The sequence below is a fragment of the Tachysurus fulvidraco genome, chromosome 19 (genome assembly GCF_022655615.1).
Source record: "Tachysurus fulvidraco isolate hzauxx_2018 chromosome 19, HZAU_PFXX_2.0, whole genome shotgun sequence".
Taxonomy (NCBI): domain Eukaryota; kingdom Metazoa; phylum Chordata; class Actinopteri; order Siluriformes; family Bagridae; genus Tachysurus; species Tachysurus fulvidraco.
The window spans coordinates 12,072,064-12,092,862 of NC_062536.1; the positions used below are offsets into that span (position 1 = coordinate 12,072,064).

Consider the following 20,799-nt stretch of genomic DNA (forward strand, 5'->3'; position numbering starts at 1 on the left):
TCATAACATGTACACTCCCTATATCATTCCCTCTATAACACTGGACTCCTCTCCATCGCTGTCTTTTTGTTTGTGGTAGAATGCAACGTGACAGTTTCCCTTTCAGTGACGCATTCCTCTGTGGTGAGTTCAGGTGTCATTATAATCACCGCTCAAGCAGTTCTTTGTCCAGGCTAAGCATAAGCAAAATGCTGCAGAAATTTTTTGCCCAGTCAAAGAAACATAGGGAACGCTTGTATCCCTAGATGCCTGTGTGTGCATTTTTATTCCTTAGCTAAATTGCACTTCTTTAGATGAACGTGAACTTTTTCCACATTTGCATGTATATGCATTTCTCTCTTTGTTAGTTCATCCCATTACTCACTTTCTCCCTTCTGTACCTTAATTTTGACCCTAAAGTGCCTGTGAGAGTCCTCACAGAAAGGAAGGGACTATTCACTGCACTCATTACAGCTCATTTTCTGCATACCACTCAGTTCCCTGATTGTATTAGGTGACTAATCTATATTGTTACACAGCGAAGAATGCAGTGCTGTTTAAGCCTTTTCCCCACACACATCATGAACTTTGACTCTCAGTTGGACTTAATCTGACCTCACAAAAGAAACTCCTTTTTTTCCCTTGAAAACCTCAAGAATCAACATTTCGGTTTGCACTTCTGATCTTTCTAAAGAGATTTATCAAAGCAGACATGTCTAAAACCTCTGCAGATTTATGTTGATGTAATTTAAGTGATTAGAGTCTTATAATTTCTTAATTCCTATTACAATACTTCATCTCAGACTTTGATAGCATTTGTAGAATTGGCAGTGGTTATACTGGATTTACGGATACAAGGTCCCTGACCACACGCTTAAAGAAAAAACATAATTCATACTTACGTTATTTTGCATTATGATGCTAGGCTCCATACACTCCAGGCTCCCATCATTAAACCCCGATTCAAAGCCAATAAGATCATCAATATCATCCACTGGAAACTATAGAAAAACAATGATTACTCTGTAGCACATTTGCCATGCTCAATTGTCCCTTTTTATCTTTATCTACTAAGGTTAATAGTCATTGAATCAATGTAGAGTAGAACAGCATGATGGACAGAGAGAAGGACAAGCTGCTTCCTAATCCAATAACAAGCATTTCATCATCTCTACACAAAAAGACTGGAGTATGATGGAAATGTCTCTTATCAGATTAGTGAGGCCTTTTACTTTGGTATTGATCAGCGCAATGTTTGAAGTGATTGATGAGTGTGTGGGGAAGAGTGGGGGTTGGAGAACGATACTCACCTCAGTGTCATGGCTGTTGGCAAGGGTGAACAGGGTGACGGGGCTACCCGGAGTGCTGTTGTCGCTTACAGGTGTCATATGGCCGTTGCGCATGATAGGCATTGTGCCCAGGGCCTGGCCCGGGTGTGGATGGGCCTGGCCGGCAAGCTTGGGTCCTAGAGTCAGGTACTGTTTGACCTGCTGGGCTTGGGCTTGGTGGAGATGGTACTTGGAGTTCTCCAGGTGGCTCTGAACCTGGGGATTGAAAGTCATGGTCAGTACTACACATTATACATTCAGACATAAATTTTACATAAATAACACGTTCATCATTTTATGAAAATGCACCATATGTCCTAATTCAAACTAGTCAACGGTTATAAAAGAACTTATTGACATTAGAGTTGTTGTTTATTTCTAAATTCATATGTAACTTTTAACAACATTTGACAATCTGTAATAAAATGCTAGGCTATAGATGCCGATCTGCTTCCTCCAAACGGATAGGCCACTTCTGAAGATGAATCTCATAGCCATACTGTACCTGACCTTCAGCCACCAGATAGCTTCAAAAATTAAAATCACAACGCAAAAAAACAAATCCTTACACTGGCAATTTGGGCTCCGTCTCGCATCATGTAGTAGCTACAATCAGATAAATGTGGCATTCTCAGAACCCGCTTGTCTTCAGAAACTCTGTCAAAGAACTCTAGTAGGATCCCAGGCTAATGTTATCTGCTGAGCGGCTATGTTGTGACTGTCCCCTCCTGTCCAGGACTCTTTATAAACTGACTGGGTGTAGAAAAGACCTAATTAACAGGGAGGCTGGCTTGCCCTTTTATGGCCTAGTGTGATAATCACCTCAAACAGAGAGCCATCAGAATACTGATCTGGTTGGTTTGATCACAGTGGGATGCCTGCATTTTGCCTATATCACCAATTCAAGAGGACCGCCCTATTCTGTTTGTGTGACATAGCCTCTCCTCAAGCTGCCACCCCAACCCTTTCCCACTTCTGCTTCAGGGGGCTCGAAAACAAATGCTGCTTGTTGTGTGTGGTTTCTCAATAACTCCAGGGCTCATCTTAGGCACAGCGCTCTGAGGACTATTGTCCTCTGTCAGCTCTCAAAAACTAACTGTCAAGAACTGGACCCTTATCTTATTTTAGTCCATAACACATCATAAAATTATATATAGCATGGACCTATTCACTTTTTGGGAGACCAAATTGACCCTGTTGTCTTCGTGCTGTCTGAGTTCACAAAGGGCCAGCTGTGAAGTTACCCCATGGCGGCTGAGGGTATTTCTGGAACATCCAAAAATAACCTTTATTGCCATGTGGCTAAAAATATACTCAGTGAATGTCAAGCTTATTTTGTCTGCTTTCACATGAACTTCTGAAAAATATTATTTTTTAGAATTTTAACTTTGTAACGTATTTCATTTTTTCCCAAATTACTTAATTAATATAAACATAATTATTTCTATGGTAATAATGTTCTATAGTAATACTGCCCATTTCATCCAGAACTACTAAAATGAAATTCTGTGATAGATATTTTTACTATTTTCTGGACATCCATCTAGTTGAAATGACCCGGTGATGTTGAGATGTTCAGGATGCCAGGTTTTGGAGGAGTGAAGTCTTTTTATTGGTAGACCCCCAAATTATAAGAAAAGTTTTTGCCTGGATTGTATTCAGAATTCCATATTAACTGTGCAACATTACATAAAAATTGGTTGAAGGGGGAAAGCACAGCTGTAGCTTCATAAATTGATTTTGTTTATTTAATTCAGTCAGATAAGGAATGCTGCACTGGCTGTTCACAGAGCAAATCTGATAGGACAACACACACACACGCGCGCACACACACACACACACACACACACACACACACACACACACACACACACACACACACACACACACTTTCACCAGAGTAATAGTAATAATATGCTCTTAAAATCATTTCTCATTTTCTCTTTAGGTTTAGAAAACTGCAAGTCATGTTTGCACTCTATAGTTTAATTATATGGTAGTTAAAAGATTTACATGCTACTAACTTGAAATCTAAGCACATAAGTTCTCCTGCATCCAAAATATAGTTTGACTTGCTAAAGTCAGTCCAGCAGTTTGTTCTTTAACATACTACTATTCAATTCCATGAGAAAGAAGAATCACTAAAGAGTGACAGATGGAAATAAATGAGTGTCTGCATTACCTTATTGATTTATGGCTTCTAGAAATGTTTGTCCTTACATCAGGCTTCCAGACAGGCACTGACTGTGAACTGGAAGTGGGAATTTAATCTGTATTATGGCACAGACGTTGCTCAACTGTGTTTCAGTATTAGCCAAGTTCTTGTTTCACTTCACCTCAGGTTATGAAACATTGGGGTGGATGATTATCAACTGTAGAAATTATGGACAAATACCCTAACGCCCACAGGTCATCAAATAAACTTCTCTCATTCTGACTACTGTTTACATGCTACAATATACAGTACAGCTAAATGTACATGATTTTTATGGCATTAATAATACAGTTAGTGTTGTACTGTTTTTCCTACATTGTCTGTAAGCTACATTGGCCTCAATATGCAGAGTCATTGCACCACAAACTTTTCTATAGGGAAGAGAAAGTAAAGCACTACCACAGATTTTTCTTAGGTGCATGTTTCTCATGCCTTTATTATTATTATTATTATTATTATTATTATTATTATTATTATTATTATTATTATTATTATTGTAAGGCTACCCGTCTTTTAAGTGAAATCACATATCACATTAAAGGATAAATATGAAATCCATGAATCCTACGTTCCTGCAAAATGGTGTATTGCACATTGAAGAAAAATGTTATTCATAAATATCAAGTGAATTCAGTAATTACTTCTCATTCTTAATACACATAAACATGCCACAGTTGAGGAAATATCACATTCAGTGTGTTTTTTGTTCTGTATTTTATAATCAGGTGAACTCATACAGCTTCTTCAAAACCATAAAAATTCTTCAAAATCTTTGTAGCCTGTTAGTTCCTCATTTCTAACACACACACACACACACACACACACACACACACAAACACACACAGGTACAGAACCAATAAACATTTCTTACCGAGATGCACGCTTTAACATCACAACAAAGCAAACAACACACACCTCACTTTCTGTCTGTCTTTCTATCTGTCTGTGTGTTTGTATCTGCAGCTACCTACCGGCAGCAGCTGGACCTCAGTGAGGGAGATGACTTTAACTACACAACGGTGGCTCATGGCTTCAGCAGCAGAAATGTTCAGCAACACAACCTCTCTCTTTATCTCACAATCCCAGTGACCATAAACTGAAACTTCACAGAACAAGGAGTTGATGTGAGTCAGCTTGCTGGTTGTGCAGTCATGCATGGAAAGAAGGATGAGTATATGTGTGTGTGTGTTATTTTCCTGAACAGTATATGTTAAAAGCCAAGCCAGGGAAGGAAGACATGACACATCAGCATTCTCAGTACCCAGGCTTCCTCTGCGAGGTTTTTCTCCACCACTAGCTATTAGCCAAAGGCCTGACAGAGGCAAAAAATGGCTTCGATGGCTAAAAGCAGAGGAACAAGGGATGAACGGGTTGGGAAGTGGAGGGGGTTGTTGTGTTCTAGGATCTTTCCTTTCTGCCTGTACACATTTTCTTACTCAGCACATTCCAGGCACAGGTTATCTCCCTGACACACACCTCTGTACAGAAAGCACACGCATGCACTATATACAACATCACACATACACACAGGCAAAAAAATCATTTTAAAGAGGATTTCCTGGCACACATATTCTTTCACTAGAGGTCACACACTGCATGACTCTGTAAATCAGAGGCTTTGGATACTGAACATGGAAGAGGGAGGGTTTAAGTTTGTATCTGAGTTTACAGTAATATCAATTCCAGTTAGTTTGACAGTATTTCAGAGTCATTGTTGACACTTTTGCACAGCACTGGAATCACATATGATCACAGTTACTCTATGCTGTATTTTAATCAGTGAGTCAGGATAAATTTGATCAGTGCACAGCTGATGAGGCTTGGGTGATAATCAGAGCCATGTAAAGGCAGTAATTTCTTACAGACAACAGTGTGACGGACGACATAAGGGTGATTACAGTTCAAATAGCAGATACAGTGTAGTAAAGTGTAATCTATCCTCATCATTCAGATGCTGTTTCATTTGTATTATTATCTGCTGCTGCAATGAAATAACTGCTTTTTTTTAGTTTTTGAATAAATCTAAAATAGGCTTTGAAAATGAGCACGTGCAGTACTGTGTGTGTGTGTGTGTGTGTGTGTGTGTGTGTGTGTGTGTGTGTGTGTGTGTGTGTGTGTGTGTGTGTGTGTGTGTGTGTGTGTGTGTGTTTGTAGATGTTTAGCCCTGCTAAAAGTACTAGTTAGCTATTTTCTCCCTCTCTCTCTCTTGTCCCAGCATGACAGCTCACCTTTGTTAGTCCCGCACACAGCGTGCATAAAACATGAGCTACTTCCTGTAAAAGTTGGTCTGCTTCTAAGACAAGACTTCAAAGTCTGGCTCACACATCTGAGGTCTGTTTTATCCAAGTAGAAAAGGAATGCATAATAGCAGGTGCACTTTAATGATTTTATATATAAATTAAATATTACACCATTTTTTTTTTTTTTACTTTATTATGAGATGGCTGGTCCATTCTCTCTGTCACATTTAACAACAAAGAGTAAGGTACATATATAAAATGCATATCTAAACATATATATAATAATAATAAGATATGATAAGAACATAGGAATTAAGTGTCCAGGTCTTTTTCAGATTATAAGAGCAAGACTAATGAACAATAGCTACATATTGTGTTGTATAAACAGCTTCATCTTCTGCAAAAGGGGTTTGTACACATGGATAGAAATGGGAAATCAGTCTGCCAGACTTTTCAGAAATTATGCAGTTAGGACTAATGTGATTTTTGCCCTAAATCAATTAAACTGCTCGTTTCATAGGCAACAAGGCAAGTCGTTCACGGGCACACCTTAGAGCAATGCCTGACTTCTTTCACAGCTGCAAAGCCAGATCTAATTTTGGCTTTAGGGCATGCATGCCAATGATCAGATAAGGACATAATCAAGACACACAAGGATCCAAGAAAAAAAAAAGCAAGAAAAGGAAGGTCACAGCAAGTCCCAGTTTTTGTATATAATAGATGCAGCTCTATAAATTACCTTGGAAAATTGCCAAAAAGCACTGAAGCACCTCAACACTGCTGCAAATACAGCAACTAAAAGTCATTACTCAGACATGCAGATTCAGCAGTAGGATTTTGCATGTGTACATTTATCTCTCACTTCCCTATTTTTGTCATTCAGTTTTTAGTTGTTCTAATATATTTAAAAGTCTGCACGATTTGTCTATAGTGTATTGTATAATGAAGAAAAGCCTTCACCAGTTTGTCTGAAATGAGCATATCTGGCCATTTATTTGGTGTGGAATTTTGTTTATAAAATGATATCTTTTTCACATATCAATTGATTCATATATACCATTTAATATGAAGCATTTTTGTTTAACCTTTGAAACGTTTAAAGGTGTTTATATTTACTTGTTACGTGAGTCTGCTGCGTCCCAAAGCAGAGCATTTATAAATTTCAGTGAAAAAACACAGTAAAGTTCCAATAAAAGCAATAGAAAGAGAAACTGTAGAAACAGAAGAGCAGAAGCCCTTTAGTAACCTAGTGCACATGGGAAACCAGAAGCCAAGAAACCACCGTCTAAGAATTTATTTTATTTAAAGGTATACAAATGGTATTATTATTATTATTATTATTATTATTATTATTATTATTATTATTATTATTATCATCACATTACTCGTTCAGTTGACTGTGCTGGTATTTGAACTCACTACCATTAGATCAGCAGTCCAATGAACCATCAGTGCACATATCTGATGGACATTAATTGATTTGGACTTAACATTCACACACAGACAGCATGATGAGCTCCAGTTCTGAGCTCTTATTACTGTCTGTGATTTTTCTTCAGGTTTTCCAGTTTTTCTCCACCTTCCAAAAACATATAAGATGGCTTTTTATATATGCGTGCATGGTGGCCCACAATGGATACCCAGTGTACACCAGGACACACACCAGAACCAACTCTACACACATAAATGAATGAATGAATGAATGAATGAATGAATGAATGAATGAATGAATGAATGAATGAATGAACTAACCACATACAATTTTTCAGATAATTTTCAGAATCCTGTTTAAAACTTACCCAGCATTTATTAAAGATTGTGTATTTTTCGAACAATATTAATTATACTTTTGTACTGGGTGGACAACAATCACACATACGCACTCTCACCCTGATTGTAAATGGCCCTGCATATTCTTCCTAGCTCACTCTACAGTACCTGTGTGCCCCTAAGACGTCACTTTAAACAGCAGTCCCAATATGTGTGATGATCCCAAACCCATAAGGAAGAATGTCACATTGAAGTTTGGTGTCCTGTTATGTGTAATCAACATCATAAGATCTCAGTGTCAGCCAGGATTCTTGCTGTTTCTCTATTCTGATGCTCCCCTGATGGTCCCACTTCAAATTTTACAAAGTGACCAAACTGTCATATGACTTCCCCTCACACATCGGGTCCATAAATGGGACTCAGCTGCCTGCAGTGCAAAGTCTTATGGGTAAGCTGTTCATTTAAAAGGAGCACTTTATCTGGGCTTAGTCAAACCACTGGCTTTGAACAACAAAACGGATTGCTACGGTCTGTGCTTCTTACACTAATGTGGAGAGATTTAGTACGGTCAATAAGAATATGAATGCCAGGGCTCAGCACAGGAAGACGTTGAGATGGTTTTCAGCTTTTATGCCATTTTTAATTAGATTGTTTGCTTAAAAGATTTCATTTTGAGTAGCATGAATAGATGCATTCACTCCGAAAATATAGCAAACATCCGATTTACATTCAGGTGAAAATTAGCATAGCTTATTTATAAATCCTTAATTATATTTAAAAGCTTGATTAAATTATTTTAATCTTTTTTTTCTAAATATCATGAAAGATTAAATATGAGGAACAAATTAGACCATAAAATTCATACTGCCCTGTTGTGTGAAGTGTATAGTAGATGTTTGGGACATCAGTGTGAAATGGAGTTGGAAGGCTGTTAATATCATCTGGATGGATCTCAACAAAGTCAGAAGCCAACTGAACACCCAAGACAATATTAGCACAGCTTTTTCCCTTATTTAAGCTTCACTGTCAATCCTGGTAGTTCCTCTCACCTTTGTTTCAGAGTACAGTAATCTATGTGTACTGTAAAGTTTTGCAAGTGCATTTATGGGCTAAATTTCTGTTCAAAAGTTTTGGCTGGACATCTAATTGTTACAGCTGTAATTTAATTGGAGGAAATTAACAAATGAAATAATGCAGTAATCACTTAATGAGAACTAAGCAGAAAATTAAATCAACTTTGACCTTACCCGAACTAATAATACACAGTTTGGGTTAGAACAAAGAGCTGATTGTGCTGTAGCTGTTCAAGGCTAGTGCGTGTGTGTGTGTGTGTGTGTGTCCCACTCTGAGGCCATGCAGTTAAGAGTTCCGTAACTAAGTGTGGAACAAAAGCTTTTGGTTATGCTTATGACACTGCATGTACAGTGAACTTAAATCTCTACACACTGAAACACACAACAGTGATGTGTTTAAGCAAAGCTCTGTACTAATGTCCTTGTCTTTCATTTTCAGTTACTTCTGGAGTTCTGCTTCTTAAACACCAAACTTTGACCAACTTGCTATTGTCTATTATTCTAAGTTTTATTAAAAATAAAAAAATAAAAAACTTAAACCGAGATACGAGACACATCATTGCAGAAGATTTTCCCTAATGTGAAATTACAATGTATAACAATTAAGTACAAAAAAAAAGGAGAAGTCTTGCAATATCTTTGTTACTTAAGTGTTCATTTTTTTTGGGGTAATAGTTACATCTTGACAATATTTTCTCGTTTGTTTTGTAAAAAACATTTCAGAAACATCCAACTGAATGATTTACAATTGCATATTTTATTGAGCAATAATCCCTCAATATGAAATGATGTTACTTATGCAATAATCAGGGTTATACTGAAAATTGACCTGTATATGGCTATAAATCTTGATTACTATACGGTCCTGTGTGCTGTCCATTTGTTACGTGTTGTGGCTATTGAATGTTGGCTACACATAAGCACTTTGGAGACACATATTGTAATTTCCTTTTGCTATGCATATCCTGTTGCCTGGCTTAATGACAATAAAGTTCACTTTGACTTTGACTTGGACTTTTATAGAGCATCTCCTGTGCACAGCCAGCTTCAGGTCACAAGACGGATCTTTAGCTGTATACATTTCTGGGCTTTCACTAGGTCATTGTCCTTTTTTTGATTAAGTTGTTTCTTTGTTGATTTGGATATTTGCTTTTTTGTCAAAAAGGTAAAATTCCGTTTCATTTAACAGTTACTAGCAGACACCTTTTTGACACGGTTTTATACTAAATTCTCCACCTTGACCAAAGACCCAAAGCTGCCCTAAAGCATGATGTTACCACCACTATGCTGCACCATCGGTATGTTGTTTTTTTTTTTTTAATCATTTTTTCAATTATGGGATTATTATATTTTTTGGAATTGGTGTCATCAGACAACAACATTTTTATCACATAGTTTGAAGGGATTTAGTTGAGTTTGGATGTTTTTGGTAAGAGAAAGTTCATTCTAGTCACAAAAGAGATTCTTGTCACATGCATAGAGTAAACATTTTATCACATTTTAACATATTCCTGCAGCTACCTTAGTGCAGGTCTCTTGGCAGCCTTCCTGGTATGTTTTGGTCTTTTTGACATTTTGGCAGGATTTCTTGTTCTTGGTGATGTCACTATGATGCTTCATTTTATCTATTTGTTGATGAGGCCTCGGTGATTCATCAAATGTTTTGGACATGCTTAATCTCATGTAATATTCTCTAGTGATTAAAGCCTATCAAATGGTGAGATACCAGCAATTAAATAAAAGGTGTAGAAAATCCTACAGATAAAGCTGATCTTTAATTTGATCTTTATTATTACGGAAATTTTAAAGTTTCAATGTGGCTTCTTTTTCTAAATTGATTGATCAACTGAGACTGAGTTTTATTTTATAGGTGAGCTGTTCCGGGCATTCTGTTTACCTGCTCATATCTGTCACACTGGACATTTTCTCTGATTTTATAGAGCACTACTGTCATGGCAGGTATAAAACCCACTGCATATAGTTCCTATTGCTTTAAATATGGTCAGATGAAATATATGCAAGTGTTTTATGTTGACATGAGCTTTCTCCAGTTTTTCTCTTTTGTTGTTTTTTTGCTTTTTTTTATTTATTTATTTTTTTTAATTCATCCATATGTCAGGATCCCAGCATTTCTGAAATGATTTCCCACTCACTCTTTCACCAGCATGCACTGCTAAGTCAATCAGCTGTAGGAAATCCCACATTCCTGGAAGACTATCTCTAAAGTTTACTCAGAGCTTTGCTCCTGTGTGAGGATAACATGGCATGACACCTCTCTTTTCATCCCAACAGGATGCCCCTCATACCAAAAGCCAAACTTCAGACAAACTTCAGACTATTAGTTAGACATGACTCCCAGGTTTGGAAAATTTGAATTAGTGAGATCAAGGTTGGATTGTGAGGACAGCCTGTCTGCTAAATCTCAGCCTCATCGCGTGTGATAAGCTTTATCGCTCAGATTCCAGCAATTGAATTAAGCATGGAGAGGTGGAATTGCATGAATGAGCATGGCTAATTGCATGTGATGCTCGGACAAGGTCCTGAATTATGGGCATTGAAATCAGAGTCATTTGCAAGCTTTCCCTGAGCATGAATTAGGTGAATGACTGATAGTGTCCCCAAGGAGGAAATGTACCAGAAAACACAAATCCATACACAATGTTATTTATGCGCAGACACATTCTCTTTTATAAGAAAGAAACCTGATTCATCCATAACTGTGTTGTACAGTATGCACCTCTCACGTCACAATAGAACTAATGTAATCTAACAGTCTAGTAACTTTCAGCATTTAGAACAGGGTAAACGTTAAAGATTGATGATCTCCATTGTGTTTTTTTAGTCTTTTTTTTGTAGTGTTTAAAGTGTGTAAGTGAAGTCTTTAAATAGAGAAGCCTTGCAGATTTTGTCAGATGTAAAATAACACAATTCTTTAACTGTTTAGTGAGGTTTGTTCCGAGTAAAACATCCTAACCTCCTAAACTCAATAATAGTTAGCTCCTTAGATTTATTACTTTTCAAGTAAGTGTTTGAATGACTGATTATTTTTGCCATCAAATTATTTTCATTTCATATTTTCATATTGTTTAATTTATGTGGCCTGTCGCATTGTTTATAATTCATGAGTGAATCTGAGTGAATTACAGATCTGACAAACGGATTCTTATTAAGCTGATATTATTAGTACGTCTAAAATCTTTCTTAATCGTATATATCAAATAGTAATATTAAAATCATTGTAGATAAAATTGCTATTTACATAAATATTTTAATTTCAAGTTTCTCTGTGGTGAGGACTCAAGGAGTTCTTGCAGTTTACCCTATAGATTATTGCCACAATATACCATGAGGCACTTTGTTAGAACGGAAATCGATATATATTTGATTGAAGACAAAATGACTTTTAAAGACCAGGCCGACTTACCTGGCTATACCAGCTATATTCCAGCATGATGATGACAGGTTAACCGGTTATTAAGTGACAACCTCAAGCTTTTCTCTGGGACCGAAATTTCGCTCACAGCTTTTCCCTTTTCTCCTGTTGGCACGTCTGTGGCTATCAGTCAACCATCAGGACTACACACACACACAACACTCATTCTTGCACACATATACAGCCTGGTTAGAGTTTTGCACTGCTCAGCTTACGATCTGTTGATAATGAACCTGAACCCATTATTTTGAGTCAATGAATTGAAAGAAATAGGGCGAGGAATGAAAACCACAGGGCCAATTACTGGCATTCTTTGATGTACAACTCGCTTTCTCTCACCCCAACTACTCTGTGCCTTTTGTCTTTATCCTCTCTGTTATTCATTAATTATTCTGCTTGGGGTCAGAGGTGAGTTGCCTAATTGTGCAAATGGTTTAACTTTGAGGATAGCTCGGATTCTCCTAATATTAGCGCTCTCTCTTGCTGTGCTCAGCCACCTTGCGTTATGCCAATTAATCCAACTCTTTGATTTCCCAACATTGCTTTCTTTCTTCTTCATTCTGCTTATTTTGCTCTTCCTTTATACTTCATAATCTCCCCAGTGCAGGGTAATGTTGGGGTGCACGGCAATGTTGAACTGACTGAGGGGGTTGACGTGTACAGTATAAGAGTGGAGCAGACATGACGAGCAGTTGGGTGTGTCATTTCTTGGTGAAATGACATAGGACTGTACTATCAGTCTTATTGATGAAGTAATTATTGATTAATATCAGCTTTAAAAAAAACAGCTTGTTTCAGGGTTCTGAAATTACATGTAGATGTCTGGATTGCCTATTTATATCAAAGGGAAATTGTGATACTAATGATGACAAGCTGCTCATCCAGGTCTGATGGATCCTAGAGATTATCCCATGAACACAGGAAAGTTGCTCTTTTATGGGTTTCACTCTAATACCTAGAATTACTTTGCTGTTTCTCATAATTACAAGCCAGTTAGTGTTAGTTTCACTAATTTATAGCATTATTGAATCAGGGAGGGGCCTCCAGGTGGTCCTGCAGCAGGATCCCACACTCTCAGTGCCGTGGCCTGGGTTCAATTCCAGCCACCGAAGAGTTAACTGTCAGTGTCAGTTCCAAAGCCCAGATAAAATAGGGCGGTTTCAACTGGAAGGTCATCCGGGATAAAACCTTGGCCATATCTAATACATGGACCACGTGATTCGCTGTGGCGACCCCGTATAGGGAAGTAAAAAGATTTCACCAGGTTCAAGACATTTTGGGAATGGTCCCTACTTTTGTTACTTTGTAGTCATTGCACAAAGAAATCGATGAATAGTATGTATTTAACCTCATTCAGGTGTTTCTATGCAGTTGACCTCTTTTTCAGTATCTGGTATTGTTACTGTCCCTGACAACTTTTTCCCAGGATACAAGACTCAGCACCACAGGGCATTTTCACAGTGTGAGCCAGTAATATGTGTGCAATCAGTAACACATCAACCTAATTATAGCTGTAAAACCCAATTCCTTCACACTGGGATACTTCCTTTGATATGTTTGTGTGTGTGTTTGTTTCAATGAACACTTATATTTGCAAAAGTGCAAAGGTTTGTAGAGCCTTCAGACAAATTGAATAAGACAAAGAAATTTAATTTAAACAAACATATTTAGTGTGTTTAGTGTGTTAGGGTTTAAAGATGTTCCTGTGTTATTACAAATAGTCAACAATTTAGGTTAAGATAGCAATGAATAATCTACAGTGTGTTTTTTCTGAATGTCATATAAATATTCACTGAGAATTTTGCAACAATCTTTTTAGACTTAGTTGGTAATTTATTATTTATTATTATTTGATTGTTATTTACTGTATATTTCTGGCAACACCAAGAAAAAACGCGCATTACGCTTGAGTTCAGAATTCATATTATACAGTTATTATTGTAGTTGTCCTTGGTTCTATTTCCAACAATATAAAGAAGCTACTAGCCGATTTATACCACCGCATCCAAGTAGTTATTACATGAGTGTATGTTCATGCTGCATGTGTCATGTTAATAAAGATAATCATGTTAATGAAGATGATCTTTTGTTGTTCTTTTGTTTTTATTACAATTGTCATTAGATTCCAGTTAATATTCTTTGTAAGCACAATAACTTTGATAAGAATTGTCATAGTGAACCATTATAATAACTATGATAATTATAATAACCATTATAATAACTATGTATAATGATACACATAGACCACCTAGCTTTAAGACCCCAGACCACATTTGAAAACCTGATGTTAAAGGATGTATTATGCTGCAAAACAATAGCACTATACATCTAAAATCACACATTTCACAGTTCATAGTGTTCTTTTCTGGATAAAGATTTAAGGATTATTATTAACTTATTATGTGTATTGGAAATTGGTGCAGCCAGATAGTTTAAAGAATAACAAATATTACTGAAGTTGATGAACAAATTCTTTTTTCCTTCATAGTAGCAATCACTTGTTAGTCAAATGAATGAATCATTCTCGATATTAGTATATTCACAAGAAAAGCCTTCACCCCAAAAGGTTTTTTTCTGCAAAGATCAGCTGTTTCAAGGAATTGTGTCAGAGCACTGTCTAGACCCAAGGTGCTGGCTGAGGGGGATAGAAAGGTCTTTAGTGATGCATTGAATCAGGCTTTATTCCTGTCTAGACACAAACACTATCACACTGATCAGGGGCCAAAGGTTAGACAGGAGGATAAAAATATGGATGGAAATATATAAGCATGCAAAATATGTAAGACACAACGTGGATTTATTTGAATAAGTTAGATGAAGTATCACCCAGGTTTTATAAAATTGTCTCTTTGGTTTCTCGATTTTATATTAGAAACATGTTGTGGATATGATCATTAAATATCAAAACTGCCTCCCACTGTTAAAAAGACTAAAAATAGTATTAAAAATATAAAATTGCTGTGCTGTTTATCATTGTATGTGTTTGTATGTTTTGAGAATGAGGGGTTGGAAACCAGTAAAACATGGTTTAATGCGTCTCTTTCAAAATCTGTGGCTAGTTCACTCCCTCAGGAACCCTTGGACATAGAGATGCCCTTGTCTCTGTACTAAAACTCCACATATTCCATGCATTGAGCCTTTTTCTTTTTGAATCCTATTAGTGGCTGAACTTGGTTAAACTGAAAAAGACTGCCGACTTCACTCAATTAGAGCTAATAGGATTATAGAGCTGGTATGGGCCGGGAGGTTTAAATAGGGTTGGAATTTTGGCAGACACCTGCTACATGTACTGCATTAATCTCATAAAGGAGAGTATGTAGGCTCATTAGCGAGACCCACCAATGCCAGGGTGGAGAGAGCAGAGCAAGAGCTTGTTGGTTACACCAGGGTAAAGCTGCTGATGCTGTGAGGTCCCCTGGGTGCAAGATGTGGTGAAACACCTTACTCCCCATGTGGCACAATGCCAATCACAGTCCATTTAATTTCTATTAAATGGGCCTTAATCTCCAGCTAGACACACTGGTTTTCTGCCTGTTTGCACTCAACCTCATCCAAAAAGCAATTATTTATGTTTCTCTTGCTGGGAGTACTGTGCAAACGTCTTACCCTACATTACAGCTACCAAGTAACAAAGTGCTAAGCAGCCATTCATTCCCAAGCTGTAACCATAATTTCAGCTAAGGGAAATTTGCTATGAATTGGTGAAGTAACAATTCAAAACAACTGGCTCAAAGGATTTCTCAAACCAGTTTTATGATACATTTGGTCCAAACTTTTTTTGACAAAAGCATGGAAACTCTGGCAGTTGTTTTGCCTTACATAATGTATCATATCCTGAGGAAATTTGGAGCTAGAAAAAAGAGTAGAAGTGATTATTGGTGCTTCTGGTAAATGTACATTGCCAGTACAGTTAGCTTGCTTTGCTAATAATGCAAGAAATATTAAATAAAGCAAACAACCACATTTTCACACTAATGAGTGCGTTGTTCAATTTGTGTTTGACACTTCAGAATGACATTCTCTGTCTTCTTTGGATGTGCTACTAACCACTTACAGCCATAGTGGTAAAATTATTTAAAATTGTGTGTTAAATTCTTCCTTGATCTATGGAAAGACAGGGTGATGCAGGGCAGGTCAGGCCCTACTCCACAGTGCACACAGTGTTCAGCACATAAAGGGACTCAGATTTAATCCTATTAGAGGGAAGTAACCCTTATAGATCAAAGATTGGGACAACAAGCACTAAAGAGTAGGGTATTGCCATACCAATAAAGCACCATAAACATCCCAATCTGTCGAGTTCATATTCAGGTTAGATATTTTTTGAAACACCCAAAAGGTGATATCTAATAAAAGAGGTAAAAATTAATTTGAATCCACTGTTGAGTAATTCTGCATGAATATGTAGCCTTATCTATAATGTTTCAATACTGTTGTATCTTTCTCTTTCTGTTTGTAAATTATTCTTCATGATACTGTAACTTTTTTTTAAATTACCTCCAACCCCTGTAGCTGTATGGCATCACATACAGTACTGTCACTATAATGCTAATAGAAATGTTTTAGGTTTCATGTGCATTAACACTACTTATACAACTGCACGGTTGTATTATTTACTCTGACTGGAAAGTAGGAATCGATTAATTTTTTCCATAAAAAACAGTAGCTTGGGCAGTAGTTCCAGATGTAATTCAAATGACAGTTTTATGTTAATTCACTTGTTTTAATATGATCTTTATCATTCTGTTGCATCAGCACATTCACATAGATTTTAAACAGTGGTATTATTTGACAGAGAAAAATGTATAATTATTTATTATTAATTGAATTATTATTAATCTCAATTATCAGTGCTTTGTAACAGTTTCTGGTTTCTGGTTATAAGACTATTTGTCTTATAAACTTAAAAACTATAAAAAATGAGAGATAACGTAAAGTTGATATAACGGAACTATATAATATATAGTATATAATATAACGATACTGAATTGTCTTGCAGATGTTCTGTAATATTAAAACTAACCATTACTCATTCGTTCATAAACTACACACTGCCATTGTTGGCAAACTGCTGTGGTATAAGAGGAATAACACAAGTCAGCACCTGCTTTATGTTATAGGTTGGACAAAAAATATTCAACACTGGGGTGGCAAATGGGACTTTTTTATCCTGTCATGGATAATTTTCCCACGATAGTATGCCCCAAATGCTTTTTTCCTTGTTCTGCTCTCCTAACCAGCAGCCCAGTATGCCACAGCATGACATAGCTAGTCACACTTGGCCCTTTGCCAGGAGGGATGTGTGGTCTGCAATCACTCAGGCAGCCAAGAGGAGTCCTTCTCTTTGTACCCCCTTTCCTTTCCCCTCTCTACTATACATCTCTCCACTTGCCCCGACCCAACATCAGCCTCACAGCAGGGCCGACTTGTTCATACATGGCTATGGATCTGTCTTTGTCTGTTTCCATGTGTCTGTGTGCACACGTGTGTGTGCTTTCACACAACTACCTTGGGGGTTTACCATTTTCCTGAAAGACAACTTTCTCTTCCTACACACTGGTTTTGCTGCACTCTCATTCACATCTACACACACGCGCACACACACACACACACACACACACACTATCTCTCTCTCTCTCTCTCTCTCTCTCTCTCTCTTTCTCTCTCTCTCTCTCTTTCTCTCTCTGTCTCTCTCTCTCTCTCATACAGACTTTAAACATGAAAGACTTCCTCTGGAACATACCAAACTCAGGCCTTTGATGTCCAAGTCAGCCCACCTCAACACCCTGTTTCCCTCTTGACCAACAAAACTGACTGCTACTTTTTTCCTCCTTCTCAGAAGACTAAAGCTCTTTTTTTCTACGTTCGAAAATTCAGAAGGAAAAACTTCATTTTTTTATCTCAGGTGGGAGTTAAAAGCAAAGACCACAGGAAAAAAAAACACCATGTTAATTTACCCCAGATCTACATGTGTGCTAATGTTGGAAATGACCACACACATACACATAATACAAAATAGCATGATTATACTGACCCGATCTGTCAGCGCTTAGCAGGGATTTACAGCTAAAACAATGCTGCCACAAAATCCTCTGGGTAAGAATTTCTGAAAAATGTCTCCAAAAACACAAAGAGCCATTTGGGTGGTTTCTGCGTCAGTTTGCGGATATCTGCAGTCATCTGTAATCACATTATGGGCTTAAATACCAGAGTAGCAGGCAAGAGAAAAGGTTCAGCTTTCACATTCTCTCGCATGTTCCTATGTGAAAAGTCACAACTATACACACATACATGGATGAAGCATCCATTCTTACATTTCTAATACTCCTGCCCAACCTTAAGTATGTATAAGATTTCATGCCAAAAATGTCTCATTCATGAGAAAATGAAGTGATATAACAATTATCTAGTTGATATTATCTAGTAAATATGAAGACATTAATTCCTTTTCATGTGTAGCATTGTTAAATTTGTCCTTGTATATTTTTATGAATATAAGTATCAAACATTAAAAACAAGACATTAAAACAGTAAAAAAAAGTTATAAATTATGTGGAAATATGAAACAACTGTAAGAATATAAAATGGATTTTCCAGAGAGGAAGTAGCAAGAGGAAGTCTAATGTTTTTTAAAGTGAAATCTTTCAATCATGCTTACAAACTTTGCTTCCACCCAAGAAAAGATGTTCTTTTTTCTCTCTTACATTCACAATTGTTATTTCACACTTTTACTCATTTACCCATTTACATTTGCATACAATCACAACCATATTTTCACACTTTTGCACACACGCACAACCATATTTGACAAGTGTATATCCCCCACTTGAATTTACATGCTCATTTGCTCATTTACTAACAATTTCTGTTCTCTGTTCATTTTCTTTACCTTTATTACCATATAAATAATTATTGTCTGTATTTAATGCTGCACCTTTATAAGCCCCTGATTATTCGGATTTTTGTAAACTGCCAAAAAAAAACAAAAAAAAAAACATTAAGAATGGAGTTATATGGGTTTTTTAGAAGATTTGTTATGAATGCCTGACATGACGTTGTAATGAAACAGTTATAACAATGTGTTATTCGGCTCAGAATTTTACGCTTAGATATTTATGATAGATATTTAGGTTATTAATGTAGGTTATAAACTTTCAAGTTACAATGTTTTTGTCTTAAATATCGTAACAAAATGTCAAGACACTGAATTTTCCCCCTAAAATAACTGTATATAAGATTTCTATGAATACTGATCCCAGGACATAAGTATGTTAACAATCCCTGTACAATTTACAAATTTTTTTAACAGAAGTTATGAGGAAAGTTAAAAATATATATATTTCACTTGACTCAGGTATTAATATTAATAACAGCATTGATGAAAGCAATCTTTATATCTGTCACAATAAACTCACATATTGTTTGTAGGTTTAAGTCAGATGTGATACAGGGATGTAACAGCTGGATTGTAGCTGTATGCTAACTGATGCCAAATTAATGTAGAATTTTGTGTGTTTGACTGAACGTATCTAACAGTAGGAAAAGGAAGGGGGTTAAATGTACCTCCCAGTTGGAGTGGGACTGGCTCCAGGTTGGAGGTTGAACATGGTGGTAGTCGCCATGCTGAAAGCTGGAAGGGTAGCTATATGATGAGTGCCATGGGGCAGAATCCCACTGCTCACTTACATCACTCCTTATAAGAGAAACAGGCACACTGGGGTAGCCCTGGAACATTCTGGAAGTCTGGATCTCTGAAAACTGGACAAAAACAAGACCACAAAGTTATTATGTTATATGCAATGTTATTTGTGAGTGAAGTAAATAAACGACAGCATGGTGCAAATAAACTCTTTTTTTAGACTGTCACACAGAATCACTTGATATCTAAAACAATTCAGAGGATAATTTTAGCACCAAGCCAGCATTCATGCTTACTCCTAGTCCAATGTTACCTCCTATTTTTTACCATTTAAGCCTTTAAGTTTGGAGTGATAAAGAAGCTAAAAAAGTATGCATGCAATGAACTAATTCTGTGGACCTCAGTAGAACCTGACAAAGCAGGCGATTTTTTCTTTTTTGTGGACTGTCAGGAATAAAGAGCTTACAGGACAATAAAAGGACATGTTCATATAGAAAGCATTTTCACATGGCACTCTGTGATGCAGTTACTGCTTTCATTCATATATCAGCAGTAAGTGCTTTATCATGGTCGGGGTCACAGTGGTTAAAATCATAAAATCTTGTTTAGAATTTCACCAACTAAATCCAACTAAATTACTCAGACAATATGGCAGGCAGTAACAATGAGAAGAAGAAGAAGAAGAAGAAGAAGAAGAAGAAGAAGAAGAAGAAGAAGAAGAAGAAAGTAGGACTTTTAACAAGAGTGAATGGGATTGGTCAAGAGTGTCTGTGAGAGCAGGTGGGATTGGTCAAGAGAAGGAGCTAGCATGATTGGTCACATAGGAGAGCAGGCAGAATTGATCAAACTTTCTGGGATCCAAAAACTCTAGTTGGATTTGACCCATTGGAACATCTTAAGTACCACTCGGTTCAACACTAATGACTGCAGTGTCTTGTCAGGATGTACAGTATATTGTTGCCAGAAAATGTTAGAACCGTGTTTGACATCTTTCCAGGGCTCTTTATGAGAGAGTTGCGTGACTGGCCTTGATTCATCTTTGGCTTGACCGAAACGCGTCTTTGTAGTGTTTGTATAATCCAGCCCACTTGTTGAGAATGAGGAAGGCTAATGAACATAAGT

At 36.9% G+C, this 20,799-nt stretch overlaps 1 protein-coding gene across 6 annotated transcripts in view; it reads right to left on the minus strand.

The window, feature by feature from the left end:
- Positions 1-20,799, minus strand: part of tfec (transcription factor EC) — a 33,622-nt gene that overhangs the window by 4,789 nt on the left and 8,034 nt on the right. Inside the window, exons 2-4 of one of the 6 annotated variants that reach the window (XM_027151762.2) lie at positions 19,602-19,796; positions 1,290-1,523; positions 882-980 (exon numbers count right to left, since the gene is read on the minus strand). In XM_027151762.2, the coding sequence (XP_027007563.2) occupies positions 882-980; positions 1,290-1,523; positions 19,602-19,772 (504 nt within the window). In that variant the 5' untranslated portion in view covers positions 19,773-19,796. Of the gene's footprint in view, positions 1-881; positions 981-1,289; positions 1,524-1,876; positions 3,122-4,493; positions 4,757-19,601; positions 19,797-20,799 lie in introns of those variants that run through there. The other 5 variants (XM_047804269.1, XM_027151761.2, XM_027151763.2 and 2 more) reach the window with 5 other exon arrangements.